At 36.9% G+C, this 20,155-nt stretch overlaps 1 protein-coding gene across 10 annotated transcripts in view; it reads left to right on the top strand.

Moving 5' to 3' along the window:
* Window positions 1-20,155, top strand: part of WDPCP (WD repeat containing planar cell polarity effector) — a 301,344-nt gene that overhangs the window by 134,019 nt on the left and 147,170 nt on the right. For all 10 annotated transcript variants that reach the window (XM_054701619.1, XM_054701618.1, XM_037527477.2 and 7 more), the window contains one exon: window positions 3,816-4,425. In XM_054701619.1, the coding sequence (XP_054557594.1) occupies window positions 3,816-4,425 (610 nt within the window). The remainder of the gene's footprint in view (window positions 1-3,815; window positions 4,426-20,155) is intronic.

Genomic DNA, 20,155 nt, shown 5'->3' with positions numbered 1-20,155 from the left:
TATGGTTGTGAAAGCTGAGAAATATGGAAGACCATTTATATTTATCCTGTATACAAATGTCAGATTTCATTGAAAGCTATTTAAAAATAAGACGGATAAGATGTGGAACAATAGGGAACTCTCATTCATGCTTATTAGAAAGTATATTAGTCACTAAGGAAGCAACTTAGAAACAGCTAATGTAATTGAAGGTGTGAGTCTCCTACATTAGGAAAAACTGGTCTATGTGTACAAGGAGATACGTACAGTAAAGAAACATTGTTTGTAATAAGAAAAAAATTCAAAATAAATATCTACTAACTGGAGATTGAAAGCATATTTTGTGTCATATTTAGAGGGTCAAATGGTATGCAGAGATTCAAATGAAGCAACTAGAGCTATTTAATTAAATGCCAAAAGAATAAAATTGAGCCAAAATGAATTATGGTATGATGAATTATGATGCAGTATAGCAAATTTTAAAACATCATTTTAAAACATTAAAAACAATGCTATGTATTGTTTGGGGTCTTCTAGCTTAGTACAGTAATAATATGCATAGGAATGAATACCAAATTTATGACAGCATTGCCTCTGGGGAAGTAGGGAAGAATGAGATCTAGCAGGTTTCAACTGAATCAGTTTCATATCTTTAAATAAACTTTATAAAGCTGGTTTTTGCACTTACTTACTATATTGTTCTCTTTGCTTTTATGAGTGTCTTCAATGTTTCACTGTAAAAATGAAGTATACTTTTTATCCCCCATTCCTAAAAATTTCTGCAAAATGAGATGGGGTGTGTGGATTTATAATAAGAATTTTGGTTGCTGCAAGGACTTTTTTAAGTAATCTGGGTAGATTACTACTAGTAAATGCTTTTACTATTAGTGAATGCTTTTAGTTCCAGAAAAGGCCACTACAAATATTTTTTTCCCTGATTTTTATGTTGTGTAATCATTTCAAAAGTGCCTCTCTACTTAAACCTGAAACTAGAATCTTGAGCCTATTTCCTAATTGCTTTCCAGCTTTCTATTTTCTCAATTTGAAAATATCTTTCAGAGGAGGCATCAGTTACATTGCCTGCTTATACCTTTCCTCCTTTATACTGTTTTTCCTTTGATGATGTATGGATCAATTGTTTTTTCAAATTTGGATTTTTAAGAATAAAGATGAAACCTCTCTGTGCATTTTTCCGACTTACTTTACCCTTAAAGCTGACTGCTTTAAACTTACACATTTCCTATCAGGACTAATACTCCCAACTTGCTTGAATTGGATAAGTCTAAGACCTTTAGGATTCCTTTTTATCTTTCCTTCCCTTTCTTAGCTTGGATTTTTTAATTCTTGCCATTTCTGTCTTTACCACACAGTTTTCTTAAAATAGGAAAACAGTGGCCACCTCATCCATCTCTCTTTGGTATTTCACTCTTCCTTTATTTGCCACTTCGAGGCTTGAAGAGCCTTTGTCTTAACTAACACTGCATGTGTTTCCATGCTTTTCTTCCTGCATCACCTTCCTATTACTCCAGAATTAAAGCAGAGATCTTTTATTTTATATTTTCAGACTTCCAGCAGGTCATCACTACACGTTATAAAAGTCTTTTTTATAATCTCTTTTTTTTTTTAATAGAGGCATGCTTTATTTGTTTGCTGGTTTGTTTGTTTGTTTTGTTTATACATGCACTGGGTACAGTCAGAAGCGCAGGAGGGTGAGAGAATTCACCAGAGCCAGAGCGGGGAGCAGAGCAGGCAGAAGGACCGAAGTACACTGCTGAGGGGAGCAGCGGGCGGCAGGAGAGGTCTGCACGCCATGTGGGACCCTCCTCCGGTGGCCGGGGAGCAGCCGGGGATCGAACCGGCGCCGCAGAGGCCCTGGGCAGCTTCGCAACCCAGCGCTCAACCGCTGCGCCACCGGGGAGGCCCTATAATCTCTTAATTATCTATATTATTCTTCCCATCTCATCCCTATTCACTGTATCTTTGCTAGAACTTTTACCCTGTTCTTTATCACAGGCATTCCCACTTGAATTCTGATGACCAATTCTTGAAACCTCTGGCATATATTTTAAGAATTTTTAAACTATTTTTAGATCTCAGAATTTTCCAAGTCTGGAGAGTACCTAAAGATTGGATTAAGACTAAGAAACCTAGTGATTTCTCCTCTTGGGTATGGTCCCCATAAAATTTCCACCAGCAGTGTAGGAGAGTTCCTTTTTCTCTATCTCCTCGCCAACATTTGTTGTTGCCAGTTTTTCAATATGTGCCGTTCTCACTGGTGTGAGGTAGTATCTCATTGTGGGTTTGATTTGCATTTCCCTGATTATAAGTTATGTTGAGCATTTTTTCATGTACCCGTTGGTGGTGGGAATTCTATGGAGACTACACCTGAGAGGAGAAATCAAATGTTGCGCAAAAATGAACAATGATGTAAATATATGTAAATTTGCATTAAAAATAAATAGAATATACTATAATTTAATGTTTTAGTAAATAAATAAGGTTAAAACCAGAAGGAAAATTAAACAAAAAAAGAATCCTAGTGAGAGAAGGGAATAAGGGAATTCTGGATCACAAAGTGGGTAGAGAAAGATGACCACACCTAGTGAAGGTGGGAGTAGACTTGAGCTGAAATTCATCTTGCTAGGGTACATGAATATTGCCAGGCAAAATCCTCTTTTTTTTTCTTTTTGGATTTTTCCCTTTCCTTTGTACTTTTTTTCAGGGCATTGTCACTTAACATTTCACACTTTACTACACACCATATTTTTCATTCTTTATCTTAGTATTACATCTCAACTTGATCATCTCCTGACTAGTACTTCAAAGTAAGTTCATTTGAGGAAGAAAAACTGACTGCATAATTATAAAATTAATAATATGAATGGTGCCTTAGTAGATGCAAGATTGGATTTTGAAAAGATGACTTTTTCATATTTTGAAATAATTACATAATTGTTTTGGGTGTTTTAAACTTGTTTGCAAATTATCAGCTAACAAAATGTCTTCCAGCTTGCAACATTTGTTAACACATTTTTCCCATATACTTCTTCAACCAGTAGTGTACACTTTAAGTACTTTTTAAAAACTGCTGAGAATGCAGGTACAATACTTCAATCTCATAATCTTGGTCCATCACACTGGGATTTTCCTAGAAAAATTGAATGGCTGAGTTTTCTTCCCTTGTACCTCATTGCCATATTTTACCTCTGTCCATTTTTATTGATGAATATCTGTCTGTCTTTAATAGGTATTAATTTTTTTATTTTAAAATCATTACATTTTTATATGTATTAGATTATTGTTTCTATTTTCATTTGTAGTTAACAATCCCTTATATCCTTTCTGATTAAAATTTTATTTCTATAAGACTGTTAACAGAGTTCTAAAGTTTTTTCCTTTGTCTACAAATTGGAATTACATTTCTGGTAATTTCAGAACTGTGAGGAGTGGATAAAAAAGAGATTAAATGGTTTAAAGTCCTTTATTCACCCCAGAAAAATTAATATGTAATTTTTTTTATATTCTGCTAACCATATTATTTTACTAAAAACCTACCTTATTAGTCTTATATATTCAATGGGATATTTTTTCTATAGATTATTTACAGATGTTCCAAAACAAACTGTTAAAATCTTGTATTTTTATTTCTACAGCTGTGCTACATATGTATTCTTTGTGATATATCTAGATATAGAATATCTATATAGGTATAGATATGGCTACACATACATGTTGCTGATGGTGTTCAATAAGATGCCTGATTAATATGCAAGTCTATGTATGACAGCTGAAGAAAGTCATGGTCTCTCTGAACATACTTAATACATTTTTTACAGGTTCTGAGTTCTGTACGCACAGAATGGGATCCATTGGATGTTTGCTTTGGCACCAAACAACCTTATCAGGTGTTCACAGTGGAGCACTCCGTCAGTGTAGACAAAGAGCCCATGGCTGATAGCTGCATCTACGAATGTGTTCGGAACAAAATCCAGTGTATATCAGTCACCAGAATACCACTAAGATCGAAGGCCATTAGCTGCTGCAGGAATGTTACTGAAGACAAACTGATTCTGGGCTGCGAAGATTCTTCAATTATTCTTTATGAAACTCACCGTAGAGTGACTCTTTTAGCCCAGGCTGAACTGTTGCCTTCATTAATAAGCTGCCACCCAAGTGGTGCCATTCTGCTAGTTGGCAGCAATCAAGGGGAGCTGCAAATTTTCGATATGGCTCTATCCCCTATTAACATCCAGCTCTTGGCTGAAGACTGCTCACCCAGGGAGACTCTGCAATTCAATAAATTATTTGATGTCTCCAGCAGTCTTGTCCAAATGCAGTGGATAGCTCCTCAGGGTGTTGCTCAGAAGCCTGAAAGTGGGGAAATCTATGACCACCTCTTCCTCAGGTTTGACAGAGGACCTTTGGGTGTTCTTTTATTTAAACTTGGTAAGTCAAGGAAGTTGGTAAGTAATTTGAAGTGTTTATGATGGTGACATTATATATAGTTAAAGCAATGTAACTATTCTTGGAATGTTGATTTTTCTATTTGTTATCCCATAAATATTCTTGCCTGTCAAACATTTCATATAGTTTCCTCAAGAAGAATTTATGATGATTTTCTAAATGTCAAGGAACTTTATATATGAAAGAATTAGATATTGAAGGATTTGGAAATTGCACTAATTATCCATTGTTATGAATAAAAAGCCTAAACTTTCACATTTGATACTCTCCAAAATAAACTTATACTAAAACAAATTATTTAATAGGTATGTGAATATTTAAAAAGGTACTTGGTATGTCCTTTAAAAAAAATTCTTGGTTGTTAGTAACATAATTTTTTTTGGATTAAAATTATTTTAGCTTAATGGATAGGTTGCTTCCCAGATTGGAATTGTGTAAAGCAAATGTTTTAACAGAAGAAATAAGCAAATATTTAGTCAGAAATTGCTAATGATACATGTCTTATTTATCTTGTTTCCCTTGTGGATGAAAATATGTAAAGGGACTTATCAGTACTATCATGTGTCACTTAATGACAGGATATGATTTAAGAAATACATTGTTGAGTGAATTCATCATTGTGTGAACATTACAGAGTGTACTTACACAATCCTAAGTGGTACAGCCTCTTACACATCTAGGCCGTTACATAGGGACTATCATGACTATGTGGTCCATTGTTGTTACGTAGCAGATGACAATATGCCCTTTTCAACGAGGAGACTTTAAAATAAAATTTTAGTATTATGATTTGTTTGCCTTTTATAGTTTTGCATTACCAGTTTTGCCCTGAAATACATATTATTTAGATAGTTTTGTATAGTCTAACATTCTTTAAAGAACCTCACTTAGGCTTTTAAAAAACAGATTTTAATTAATGCACATTATGGCTACTTGAACACACAGAAAGTCAATACTATTTAAAACCTCTTAGAGGATTTGACACTGTGGCACAAAGTTAAGATTTTAATGCATCTTCTGGCCTCTAAAATTCAACACATGAAATAAGTCTAATGAAAATAATTAACCTGAAAGATATAATTAGAGGGCTATGTTCTTTCCACATAATAAATATGCAACAAAATCTATTCATAATGTTCTTATTGTGCAAGAAAAAAATGCTTGGAATCTCATTTATTCCAAAATAGTCCAGATCTACTTTGCCCAGCTGCATGTTCAACAGTTGTATGTCTCCATACACAACATTTATTAAAGTGGATGTTAAATGTTTTACATGTCTGTTAAAAGACATGCATGTACACAGGCATGTACAAGCACACACGTTCACACATTCAGACACTCACTCATATTCTCTAAATTACCCAGTTACCTGTCAAATAGCAGGCTGCCTGCCCACATACACCTAGCTTGTCTTCAGCCCTCCCTGTGGGCCTGCTCACAACAGCTTTACAAAAAGCACAGCTTTCTCTTCCTATCTCTAGCACATTTGCCTTCTTACTAAAGTAAACAGGCTCTCAGTGTAGGGATTTAGAGGGCTTCCTGCTAATTGCCAGCTTGTAAACTTAATTGGACTGTCTCCCTGGGCGCTGTTCCTAAATCAATTAGGCAATGAGTTGGCTGTCACCTCTTTTTCCCAAGAAGGTCTCTTGGAAGAGAATTATCCAATAGAAGTCAAGCATTCAAATGAAAAGGTGATAACTTCTGCAACTGACATTTATCATAAATTTTATTTTCAATGTAACTCTTAAGTTTTATAGGATAGGACAGTTTTGCAGTCTTTCAGATTCTTTAAAAGATCTAAATATGAAAGTATCCCAGGACAGAAAAAGTTTTTGTCTGCATTTTTAATGTATTATAAGATTAATGTTTATTACAATTATTTATTTTTCCTGAGTAGATTCCTTTAAACAGTAGATTCCAATTAACATTTTTTAAAAGAAAATCCTGTTTAAAGAACAGATTTTTCTTAAGATCTGCTACTAAATACATCCAAAAATTTAATATACTTCTTGAATTAACACAGTGCTGATTCTGGGCTTTCATGTGAAAATTTCATGTATAATTCAAGTTACTGCATATATAAGCAGGTAGTAGCATGTACAGTTTTCCCACTAGGGAGTATTTATGAGATTTTTTTCAGATGCTCGTTATACAAGCCTTTGGAAAATCTGACATGAAAGGTGTAGCTTACAATTTAAGAAGCTGGTATAGATCATAGTTTAAAATAGAATGCTGTCACATGTAAACGTTGTAGTGGTTGGTGCCATTATGCTAGGATTTTTGGAATTTGACTCTTAGATTAGGTCAGTTAGTGTAATGTTGAAGACAAACTTTTTCTAAGACTAGAGCTTTCATTCTAAATCCTTATAATCATTGCACAAATGTGTTGGGGATTAAAAGGCCATCACACTTTTATTAGAAGAATGCAAAGAACATGTCTTCCTCAGGAGAGAGCTAGAAGTGTCATCCTCCCACATGGAAGCCAAGAAGTACTGTTTTATGTAAAGCTATAATCAGATTTCCTTTACATGACAATCATTATCCCATATTTACACATACATAGACTGAGATTAATTTTTAAAAGAAGAGGCCCTAGTTATACTACTGAGACATTACAGCTTTTCCAGTTTCATCAGTACCTTTTTCAACCTTCACTGTTCTCTTTAAATCCATGCGATCTGCCCCTGCCCTCTGTAGAGAACCTGACCAGTTTTTCCTCACCATCCACCCACCCAATGAACCATTTATCTACTTACATAAGTCTTCTCAATTCATTGGGAAAAGAGCCTTTCCCCTGTCCAAGACTAGTTCTACCACTAGTTACACTGGATCCCATAACATTACCTTTGTACCTTTACTTTGTCACCCTCCCAACTCCTCCCACAATTCTTGCTACATCAGTGTCACCATAAAACAAACTTTATTAAAATTTTTCCATCCTGTTATTAATTGTATGCTTATAGTCAAATAAACATAATTGTGTTCACCTTTCATACATCATCTTCTCATTGAAATAATAGTAAACACTGACTTTCTCTGCATTTTCACTTCTTATTCATTTCTGAAAGCACTGTATCCTAACTTCAGTGTTCTCCTGAAACTTCTCTTGAAAAAGTCACCAGGGACATCCCACTATATCTATATCTGTATCCTTATTTCCTTCTTATTTGATGGCTTTTCAGCATTGTGTGATTGCTGACCACTTCCACTCTCACTGCACTTCCCCTCTGTGACCCTAATTCAACTTTCTTCAACTTTTTATTTACTTCTGCATATTTAGGAAAATGTTGATGCTCTTTAGGGTTCCATTTTTAGCTTTCATTTTATGCAGATTGAGAGTTTATTTTTAATTTAACTATCCCAACTTTCGCCTAGACCACCCTTAATTCCATATCCACATATTCACCTAGCTCCTGGGTACCTCCTTCTGGGTATATACAGATGTACCTCAGACACATGTGCAGACATGAAATCACTATCTTTCTCCCCAGACATGCTGTTCCTTCCATTCTCTCCATTTTGGTGGATGGCACAGTTATTCAGATGGAATCCCAAGTCAAAAGTCATCCTAGATGTGGTACATAAACACAATGGCATATTACTCAGCAATCAAAAAAGATAAACTCATGCCATTTGCAGCAACATGGATGGAGCTGGAAGGGATCATGCTCAGCAAAATAAGCCAGAAAGAAAAAGAAAAATACCGGATGGTCTCACTCATAGCAGGAATTTAGAAAACCTAAATAAGGGACTAGGAAAAAGACTAATTATAATAAAGTAAAAATCAAAACAAGCAAATATAAACCAGAGACACACTACTACGGTGGGGGGGGGGAGGGAAGGAAGGATTAGGGTCAAAATAAGAAGAGTGGGAATTGTATGGGGAATATAACCAAGATGAAAATGCATATTTGTGCAAAAATGAAAAATGATGTAAAAATATATAAAATAAAAAAATTTAAATAAATAAATGACACCACCTAATATAAAAAAAAGTCATCCTAGAATCTTGCATCACCCCTATTGCTATATTCAAATAATTGCCATCTTGGGGCCTCCCTGATGGTGCAAGGGGTTAAGCACCACACTTTGAAGCAATCCACAGCCTCTGCAGCACAAGTTCGATCCCCAGCCAGCCAAAGAGCAACCCACATAGAGAGGCAGACCTCTCCTGTCTCGCCCACTGCTCCCCTCAGCAGTGTATTTCAGTCAGTCTGCTTGTTCTGTTCCCCGCTCTGTCTCTGGTGAATCCTCTCACCGCCCAGCCCCCCCACCCGCATCTCTGGCCTGTACCCCAGCTCTTGTATGCATAAATAAATAAGTCTTTAAAATATAACAAAAAAAAATGCCGTCTAAATGTTATCAAAATCATCTCATTCTTTTCAGTTAGCTGTGATTACCTTAATCTAGAATTTCCCTATTGTACCACAATCAAGCAGTGCCCTCCATCTGTATTCTTCACCTTTTCAATCTTCCCCTCCCATCACTAGTTGGTTCCCCAAACTGCCAGCAGAGTTACCTAATTGCACAGATTTGGTCTTATAGTCTCTAATCTGAAATCCTGCAGTGGTTACTAAACCCTTACCTGCTTCTCAGGGTTCTTTCCTGCTTGCTTCACTGGAGTAGTCCCCAATCATGGCATGTGCCGTCACAGGCCTTTCTTCCTTATGGCGGTGCTGATAATATTCCATCCCCTGGAGTGTCCCTACAGTGCTCTCATAGAGCAGGCAAAGTGGGGAAAAGGTTAAGTTTTCAAATGATAGTATTAAACAAGAAGCAACTAAAGCTAACTTCTTGCCTCTCAGGGGGCTTTGAAAATCACAGCTGTGTGTGTCTGTCACTCTCTAAAAAAACATGTATGATTTTTTTCTTAGTACTTTTGTAAGAAAAATGTTATTCAGTAGTTATTTTTAATGATATATTTAAATATTATACTTTACACTGGTGGTAATTATTAGTATAATTTATTGCTAGAAATGTCCAGAAAGAATGTTACTGTTCTTTTCAATAGAGACCATTCTCACAGGTAATGAGATGGTATCTCATTGTGGTTTGACCTGATGTAATGATGAGCTATTTTTCATGTACCTGTTGGAGAAGTGTCAGTTTAGCTTGTGCCCATTTTTTTTATTTTTTTTTTTTGGACTGGGTTATTTGCTTTCTTTTTTGTTCAGTTGTATGAGTTCTTGGTAGATCTTGGATATCAGCCCTTTGTCAAATGTGTCTGTGCAAATAGTTTCTCCCATTCAGTGTCTTTTTGTTTTAGTGATAGTTACTTTATGCAGAAGCTTTTTAGTTTGATGTAGTCCTATTTGTATTCACTTTTAATTCTCTTGCTGTTGGAGACAAATCCACAAAGATATCATTGAAGCCAATATCATGAAATGTTTTGCCTGTGTTTTCTTCAGTGTATTTTATGGCTTCTTGTCTTGATTTCACCTCTTTATTTAATACATTTGAATTGATTTTTGTGTTAGAAATGAGATGATGATCTGGTTTCATTGTTTTGCATGTGGCTGTCTAGGTTTCCCAGCACCAATTATTGCAGAGAATTTCCTTTCTCCAATGTATAATCTTGGTTCCTTTATCATTTTCATTGCATAGGTCATTCAATTTATTCAGTGTATATCTAGGTATTTAATTCTTTTTGATGTGATTTAAAATGGAATTGTTTTCTTGATTTCGTTCTCTTCTAGTTTGTTGTTAGCATATAGATACGTAACTGATTTTTGTAAATTTATTCTGTAAACTGCCATGTTATAGGGTTGATTATTTCAATTGGTTTTAAATGTAGTCTTTAGGGTTTTTATATGTATATTATCATATCTCCAAATAGTGATAGTTTTACTGCTTCTTTCCCAATTTGGATTCTTTTTTTTTTAAATAATTTTTTTTGATTCTTTTCTTTTTTTAATTTTCTTTTTATATTTTTAAATAATAAATTTTATTTTTATATTCCCCATACAATTGCAACCCCCCCATTTTGACCCCAATCCCTCCCCTCACGCCCCCCACCCCCTAAAAGTGTCTCTGGTTCATAGTTTTTTGTTGATTTTGATTTTCACTTTCTTATAGTTATTCATTTTCCTGGTCCCTTATTTAAGTTTTCTAGATTCCTGCTATGAGTGAGACCATCCGGTATTTTTCTTTTTCTTTCTGGCTTACTTCGCTGAGCATGATCCCTTCCAGTGCCATCCATGTTGCTGCAAATTGCATGTGTTTATCCTTTTTGAATGCTGAGTAATATTCCATGGTGTATATGTACCACATCTTCTTGATCCAGTCATCTATTTTTGGGCATTTGTGCTGTTTCCAAAACTTAGCTATTGTAAACAGTGCTGCTATAAACATAGGGGTGCAGGTGTTCTTTGGAATTGATGTTTCTGTGTCCTTTGGGTAAATACCTAGGAGTGGAATTGCTGGATCCTATGGAAGCTCTATGTTTAGTAGGTCCAGAAATCTCCACACAGCTCTCCATAGTGGTTGGACCAGTTTGCTCTCCCACCAACAGTGCAGGAGAGTTCCTTTTTCTCCATAACCTCGCCAACATTTGTTGTTGCTAGTTTTTTTAATATGTGCCATTCTCACTGGTGTAAGATGGTATCTCATGGTAGTTTTGATTTGCATTTCCCTGATGACAAGTGATGTTGAACATTTTTTCATATGCCTGTTGGCCATTTGCATTTCCTCTTCAGAGAAGTTTCTTTTTAGCTCTTCTGCCCATTTTTTGACAGGATTATTTTCTTTGTTGTTGTTGAGTCTCATCAGCTCTTTGCAGATTTTTGTGATCAGTCCTTTATCATTAGTGTTGGGTGCACAAATGTTCTCCCAGTTGGTGGGGTTTCTCTTTGTTTTTGTTATTGTCTCTTTTGCTGTGCAGAAGCTCTTTAATTTGATGTAGTCCCAGCTGTTTATCTTTGCCTTCACTATCACTGCTTTGGGTGATGTGTCTGTAAAGATGTCTTTGATGTGCAAATCACGTAGTGTTTCGCCTATATTTCCTTCTATATATTTTATGGTTTCAGGTCTTATGTCTAGTTCTTTAATCCATTTTGAGTTGATTTTTGTGTATGGTGTGAGGTAGTGGTCAAGCTTCATTCTTTTGCATGTAGCAACCCAGTTTTCCCAGCACCATTTATTGAACAAACTTTCTTTGCTCCAATGCATAGTCTTTGCTCCTTTGTCAAAGATTAGTTGACCATAAATCTGTGGGTTTATTTCTGGATTTTCTATTTGATTCCATTGGTCTGTATGTCTGTTCTTGGTCCAATACCATGCAGTTTTGATGATTATGGCTTTGTAGTATAGTTTGAATTCTGGGCGTGTGATGCCTCCATTCCCTTCTTTTTTTTTTCAGGAGAGCTTTGGCTATTCGGGGTTTTTGTGATTCCATATGAATTTCATCAATAATTGTTCTATTTCTTTGAAGAATGACATTGAAATTTTGATTGGAATAGCATTGAATCTGTAGATTGCTTTTGGTAGGATGGCCATTTTAGTAATGTTTATTCTTCCAATCCATGAGCAGGGGATGTCTTTCCATTTCTTTGTGTCTTCTTCTATTTCTTTTAACAGAGTTTTATAGTTTTCTTTGTATAGGTCCTTTACCTCTTTTGTTAGATTTATTCCCAAATATTTGATTTTTTTTGTTTTGATAATAAAAGGGATGTTTTTTTATTTGTTCTTCTTCAGATTTATTGTTTGTGTATAGGAAGGCTACTGACTTTTGCGTGTAGATTTTGTATCCTGCCACTTTGCTGAACTGATTGATGAGTTGAATTAGTTTTTCTGTGGAGTTTTTGGGGTTCTCTATGTATATTATCATATCATCTGCAAATAGTGATAATTTGACTTCTTCCTTGCCTATTTGGATTCCTTGTATGTATTTCTCTTGTCTTATTGCTCTGGCTAGGACTTCCAGTATTATATTGAATTTTTTTTTTAAGATTTATTTATTTGTTTGTTTGTTTGTTTTATTTATACAAGCACTGGGTACAGTCAGAAGCGTGGGAGGGTGAGAGAATTCACCAGAGCCAGAGCAGGGAGCAGCGCAGGCAGAAGGACCGAAGTACACTGCTGAGGGGAGCAGTGGGTGGCAGGAGAGGTCTGCGCGCCATGTGGGACCCTCCTCCAGTGGCCGGGGAGCAGCCGGGGATTGAACCGGCGCTGCAGAGGCTGCGGGCAGCTTCGCAACCCAGTGCTCAACCACTGCGCCACCGGGGAGGCCCCAGTATTATATTGAAAAGCAGTGGTGAGAGTGGACATCCTTGTCTTGTTCCAGATCTTAATGGAAATGCTTTCAGCTTTTCACCATTGAGAATGATACTGGCTGTTGGCTTGTCATATATGGCCTTTATGATGTTGAGGTATGTTCCTTGTATCCCAAGAATTTCAAGGGCTTTTATCATGAATGCGTGTTGCACTTTGTCGAAAACTTTCTCGGCATCTATTGATATTATCATATGGTTTTTATATTTCTTTTTGTTGATGTGTTGGATAATGTTGATTGATTTTCGGATGTTGAACCATCCTTGTGGCCCGGGAATGAATCCTACTTGGTCGTGGTGAGTTATCTTATGGATACATTATTGGATTCTGATAGCTAAAATTTTATTGAGGATTTTTGCATCAGTGTTCATTAGGGAGATTGGCCTGTAGTTTTCCTTTTTTGTGTTGTCCTTGTTCGGTTTTGGTATTAGTGTAATGTTGACTTCATAGAACGTGTTTGGTATTGTCCCTTCCTTCTCAATTTTTTGGAAGAGTTTGTGAAGGATAGGCACTAATTCGTCTCTGAATGTTTGGTAGAATTCATCTGTAAATCCATCAGGTCCTGGGCTTTTGTTTTTGGGGAGGTTTTTGAGTACCATTTCAATTTCGCTGCTTGTAATTGGTCTGTTTAGGTGTTCTATTTCTTCTTTATCTAGCTTTGGGTGATTGTAGAGTTGTAGGAATTTGTCCATCTCCTCTAGATTGTTGAACTTGTTTCCATATAACTGTTCATAGTAGTTACTGATTATTCTTTTGATTTCTGCTGTGTCCGTTGTGATTTCTCCTCTTTTATTTATGATCCTGTTTATTTGTGCTTTCTCCCTTTTTTCCTTTGTGAGCCTGGCTAGGGGTTTGTCTATTTTATTGATTTTTTTCAAAGAACCAGCTCTTGGTTTCATTGATCTTTTGGATTGTTTTTTCAGTTTCAATTTCATTTATTTCTGCTTTGGTTTTTATTATTTCTTTTCTTCTACTGGTTTTGGGTTTTTTTTTTTTGTTGTTCTTTTTCTAGATCTTTGAGCTTCGAGATTAAGTTGTTTCTTTGAGTTCTTTCTTGTTTCTTGATGTGAGCTTCTATTGCTATATATTTTCCTCTTATTACTGAGTTTGCTGCATCCCATACATTTAGGATATTGTTGTCCTCCTTGTCATTCAATTCAAAGAATTTTTTAATTTCTTCTTTGATCTCCTCATTATTCCAGTGGTCCTCCAGTAGTGTGGTTTTTAATCTCCACGAGGTAGGAAAGTTCCTTGCCTTCTTTTTATGGTTTATTTCTAGCTTGATGCCTTCATGGTCAGAAAAGTAGGTTGGTATGATTTCAATCTTGGTGTATCTGTTTATGTTTGTCTTGTGCCCCAGTATGTGATCGATTCTGGAGAATGATCCGTGTGTGCTTGAGAAAAATGTGTACTCCGTTTTTTGGGGTTTAGTGTTCTATAGATGTCTGTTAAGCCCAAATGCTCTAGGTCCTTATTTAGAGCTTTAGTTTCTGTGCTTATTTTTTGTCTTGTTAATCTATCCATTGTTGATAGTGGTGTGTTGAAGTCTCCCACTACGTATGTGTTTTGTCTGATGTCTGTTTTCAGAGATGACAACAGTTGTCTGATATATTTTGGTGCTCCTTCGTTTGGTGAGTATATGTTAGTGAGTATTATTTCTTCTTGAAGTATTGTCCCCTTGATCATAATGTAGTGACCGTTGGGGTCTCTTTTTATTTTTTTGAGTTTGAATTCTATTTTATCTGATATAAGTATAGCTGTTCCTACTTTCTTTTTTGGTCCATTTGCTTGTAGGATTGTTTTCCAACCTTTAGCTTTGAGTCTATTTTTATCTTTTGTAGCTAAATGTGTTTCCTGGAGACAGCAAAAGGTTGGGTTTTGTTTCTTAATCCAGTCTGCAACTCTGTGTCTTTTTATTGAAGAGTTTAGTCCATTTACATTTAGAGTTAGTATTGATATGTTAGCATCTGTATTTGCCATTGTGTTTGTCTTTCCTTTGATTTTATTTATTTATTCTTTTAATAACTTTTTTTATTTTTTCTTGGCCTTCTTTTGTGGTTATTCATCCCTCTGAGGTTCTGGCTTTAGGATTCCTTGTAGTATTTTTTGGAGTGGGGGTTTAGTCGTAATGAAATTCCGGAGTTTCTGTTTGTCTGGGAAGGTCCTTATTCTTTCTTCATAGAGGAAGGAGAGCTTTGCGGGATAGAGTATTCTTGGTTGGCATCTGTTTTCTTGAAGTCTGTTGACTATGTCCCTCCACTCTCTCCTTGCCCATAGTGTTTCTTCAGAGAAGTCTGATGTCAGTCTGATTGGTTTTCCTTTGAATGTTATCTGTTTCTTCTCTCTTGTCAGTTTCATTATTTTTTCGTTGTCCTGGATTCTTGGGAGCTTTACTATTATGTGTCTTGCTGTATTGTTCCTTTCATCGTGGAAGTTTGGTGTTCTTCTTGCTTCTTGTATATCAATTTTCAGCTCCTTCTTCACATTTGGGAAGTTCTCTTCAATTATCTCTTTGAATATTTTCTCTGTTCCTACATCTCTCTCCTCTCCTTCTGGTATTCCTATAACTCTTATATTTCCTTTCCTCATGGAGTCAGATAATTCCCGAAGTCTTTCTTCATTCTTTTTCCTTCGTACTTCTCTGTCCTTTTCTGTTTTGGTTCTTTTTATTTCTGTGTCTTCAAGAGTACTTATTTGTTCTTCCATTTCATCTATTCTGCTTTCATTGCTTTTCCCAGAGTTCTTTAGTTCCTCCATTAATTCTTTGATCTCCTGCGTTTCTTTTGCTTCCCTCTTTAGGGACTCAATTTCCTTCTTCTGATCATTGTTTTCCTTTATGAATTCTGTCATTTTTTTAATCACGGCAATTTTAAATTCTCTTTCTGGAAGGCTCAGAATTTCTTCTAAGTTACTGTCGTTGCAATTTGGGGGGTGGTTTTCTTTTTGTGGTGTGCTTTTTTTCCTGAGGAGTTGTTAGGTTGCGTGTGGTTCTTCTACTCCCTACTGTCTGTTTTCTAGTTTGTCGTATGCATTGGGACACTGTGTTGCTTGGACTGGCCGGCATCTTGGTTGAGCTTCTCCGCTCCCCTCTTGCTCCTCCAGGGGCCATCTGTCTGTTTCAAGCAGATTTTACTGAAGAAAGGTCCCTGTTCTAAAATGCCGATGTGGGGACACACTCCCCTGTGTGCTTGGTCTGCCCCGGCGATGGGTTCCCGCTCCCTCTCTGGGTTTGGACTGCAGGCCAGAAGGGGCCTGGCGTGGGTGAGCTTCCCCGCTCACCTCTGGCTCCTGAGGGAGCCTTCTGCAGGCAGTCTTTACTGAAGAAATGTCCCTGTTCTAAAATGGCGATGTGGGGCGCACTCCCTACACGTCCAGTCTCAGGCACACTCTTCTGCTTGCCCGGTCTGCCCCGGCCGTGGGTGCCTGCTCCCCCTGTGGGCTCAGACTACTGGTCGGAAGGGGCTTGGCGTGGGCTAACTTCCCAGCTGGCCACTGTCACCTCCAGGAGCCTTCTGCTCGTTTCAAGTCGCTAGGTGGCGCCAGAGATCTCTCCTAGAGCCCTTGGGGAGCTGATTTTTCCACCCAGTGGGACAGGGAACAGAGCGGGAATGGTAGGGTAAACCTCAACAGCTTTGGGGCGCTGTGTCTGCCTTGTGCCCCACCGTCGTGGAGAACCCACGCCCCGAATTTCGTGCCCCGGGTCTCAGTTCCAAAGCCCTCAGGTCCAGGACGCGGGCTGTAGCCCAGTTCAGTGTCCGCAAAAATGGAGTCTTTTGCACCCAGCTCCCGTGCCTGGGTGCCTGGTTCCTGATTACTCAGTGAGGGGGTTTTTACCTCAGTGAGTGTCCCCGCGCGTCTCCCCGCAAGCCTAGGTCGCAGGCGCGGGGACCTGGGTAGCCACGAGATCCGCGTTTGCTTTTCAAGCACGCTGCTTTTCCACGCAAGCTTACCGGTCGGCCCTGGGCTGTGTGAGGGTCTCCTCCCATGGTCTCTGCTGTTCTCTAATGGCGCCTGGAGCCGTTCGCTCACCGCCGCGGCGAATCCTGAAGGGTTCTCCACAGCTCCCGTTCACGGGGTGTGGTGGCTGCAATAGTTCCTTTCCACTCACATTCCCGCTTGATGCGTAGTTTGTTCTTGTTGGTCGTTTTAGTTTGTTGTTTTCCTCTTCTCTGTTGGTCGGAGAGTGCCGCCTCTGTGGGTGGGGGAGGGGAGCAGGGTTCTGTGCTTTCCTCCCTTCTAGTCCTCTTTTTTGGCAACTTTCTTCTTCGGGTAGTTTGCTGGAGTCGTCCGTTTATCTTCTGTGTCCCACTTCTCACTGGGACCTGCCGCTTTTCCTCCCTATTAACTTTTTTTTAATGGGAGATCTTACTCGCAGCGTCTCCTCTCCGCCATGTTGCTCCGCCCCCTCTCTTTTTAAATAAATTTTAATTTTTATATTCCCCATACAATTGCAACCCCCTTATTTTGACCACAATCCCTCCCCGCCCCCCAACCCCCATAGAGTGTCTCTGGTTCATAGTTGTTTGTTGATTTTGATTTTCACTTTCTTATAGTTATTCATTTTCCTGGTCCCTTATTTAAGTTTGGGTTCTTTTTATATCTTTCTCTTGCTTACTTGCTTTAGCAAGAACTTCCAATACTATGTTGAATAGTAGTGGTGAAAGCAGACACACTTGTCTTATACCAGATCTTAGAGAAAAAGCTTTCACTCTTTCGCATTGAGTATGATGTTAACTGTGTGTTTGTTGTATATGACCGTCATTGTGTTAAGGTATGTTCCATCTCACCTCAGTTTTTTTAGGATTTTTATCATAAATGTATGTTGAATTTTATCAAATGCCTTCTCTAAATCTATTGATATGGTCATATGATTTTTATCTTTCCTTTTGTTTTTATTTTATTTTTTATTTATTTGTTTGTTTATTTGTTTGTTTATACTAGCACTGGGTACAGTCAGACTAGCACTGGGTACAGTCAGAAGCTTGGGAGGGTGAGAGAATTCACTAGAGCCAGAGTGGGGAGCAGAACAGGCAGACTGACAAAATACACTGCTGAAGGGAGCAGTGGGAGAGACAGGAGAGGTCTGTCGCACCATGTGGGACCCTCGCTGGCGGCCGGGGATTGAACCGGTACTGCAGAGGCTGTGTGCAGCTTCACAGCCCAGTGCTCAACTGCTGTGCCACCAGGGGAAGCCCTATCTTTCCTTTTGTTGATGTGGTGATTACACTGATTGATATTTAGATATTGAACCATCTTTGTGTCCCTGGAGTGAATCCCATTTGGTCATGATGTGTGAATTTTTTTTTTTTTTTTTATGTATTGCTGAATTTGTTTTGTGAACATTTTTTGGAGGATTTTTGTATCTATGTTCATCAGTGATATTAGTCTGTATTTTATTTTTTTTGTTGAGTTCTTTGGTTTTGATATAAAAGTGACACTGGCCTCATAGAATGTGTTTGGAAGCATTCCCTCTATATCAGTTTTTCTGAGGAGTTTGGGAAGGATAGGTACTAGTTCTTCTCTGAAGGATTTGGTAGAACTCACGTGAGTCTGGGCCGAGGCTTTTGTTTTGGAAGGAGACATTTAATAATTGTTTCAATTTCCTCCTTGTAACTTGGTCTATTCAGGTATTCCATTTCTTCTTCATCCAGCCTTGAGGGGTTGCAGATTGCTAAGAATATGTCATTTCATCTAAGTTACTCAGTTGGTAGTAACCTCTTATGAATGAGCCTCTGTTGTAACTTCTTTTTCATTTCTGAGTCTATTTATTAGCATTTTCTCCCTTATTAATGAGTCTAGTTATGGGTTTGTCTATTTTGTTAACTTTTTTTAAAAAGCAAGATTTTGATTTTATTGATCTTTTGGCCTGCCCTTTTGATTTTTCACTTATTTCTGCTCTTTTATTATTTGCTTCTTTCTACTGGTGTTTGGTTTCATTTGTTTTTAATTTTAGAAAGCTTAATTTTTCTCCACTGAATATGAATCTTGGCTGTGTGTGAATATACTCTTTTCTTACAGTGACTTATATGTTTATATTTACATCTAAATACAGTCCTACTGTGACTCAACAGTAAATCTGAAAACCAGATATTAGTCTTCTGTCATTATTCTTTTTCAAAATTGTTCTGACTACTCTACAATATCTGGTTTCAGTATAAATTTTAAAATTTGTCCATTTCTACCAAAAATGCCTAATGAGATTTTGACTGGGAATATGTTGATTCTATAAATCAATTTGGGAAGGGAATGACAGTTCAACAATGCTGAGTTTCCTGATTGTGAACACAATTTCTCCACACTTATTCAGGTCTTGTTAAACTTCTCTCATCAGTATTTTATAATTTGAAGTGTAAAGATCTGAATATATTTTGTTTGTGTTCTTAGATGCTAGTGAAAATATTTTAATTAAAATTTTTAATTGTTCACTGGAGTTTTAGAAAGCACATTTTTTAGTTATTAATCATATATGTTATCAATACAGCCATGGTAAATTCACTTCTTAGTTGTGGTAAATTTTTTGGCATATACCTTAGGATTTCATTCATAAATGTTTATCTGTAATTTAAAAGTGTTACATCTTATTCTCCAACCCATGTCTTTTGTTTTTGTCCCTGACTAGACAAGCAGACCTCCAGTACAATAGAAAAGGGAAGACAGGACATCCCCTTTTTGTTTCTGATCTTAAGTAAAAAATATTCAGTCTTTCACTATAATTATCATGTTATTAGGTTGAGAAAATACCCTGCTGACCCTGTTATGTAGAGCTACATTATCTTGAATAGACGTTGAATTTTTTAAGTTTTTTCCATCTATTGTAATGATTAAATGTTTTTCTGGTTATATGGTAAATTATATTGATTCATTTTCAGATAAAAATGAAGTGTAACCTTGCACTTGCTGACTAAATCTCTTATTCACAATGTGTTATATTTTTAATATATTGCTGGATTTGCTCATATTTTATTAGGGATTTTTTGAGCCTGTTTATGAGAAATATTGGTCTGAAGTTTTATAATATCTTGGTTAGTTCTTGGTATCAGGGTAACGCTAACGTCATGAAATGAGTTGTAAGATATCCCCTCCTCTTATATTTTGTATAAAGATGGTATTACTTTTTCTTTAATGTTTGAGAAAATTCATCAATGAAGGCATCTAGACATGCAGGTTTTGTGAGTATATATGTTGTATGTGAGTATAAAACTTCCTTAACTACAAACTCAGATTTAAATAATATACATTCTGAGGTTATCGGTTCCTTCAATGAACTTGATTGTTTGACTTTTTCAAGGAATTAACTTCATTTAAGTTTATTTGATAAAATTATTCATGTTACTTACTTATTGTTTTTAATGCATATAGTTCTAAAGTGCTTATTACTCTTAATATTGGTAAGTTGTGTCCTTCCTCAGTTTTTCCTCAATTTAGATAGAAGCAGATCAATTTT

Source organism: Talpa occidentalis, unplaced genomic scaffold (assembly GCF_014898055.3).
Source record: "Talpa occidentalis isolate TD23 unplaced genomic scaffold, MPIMG_talOcc4v2.1 talOcc4.5, whole genome shotgun sequence".
NCBI classification, from domain to species: domain Eukaryota; kingdom Metazoa; phylum Chordata; class Mammalia; order Eulipotyphla; family Talpidae; genus Talpa; species Talpa occidentalis.
This window is presented reverse-complemented; position numbering and strand designations above follow the sequence as displayed.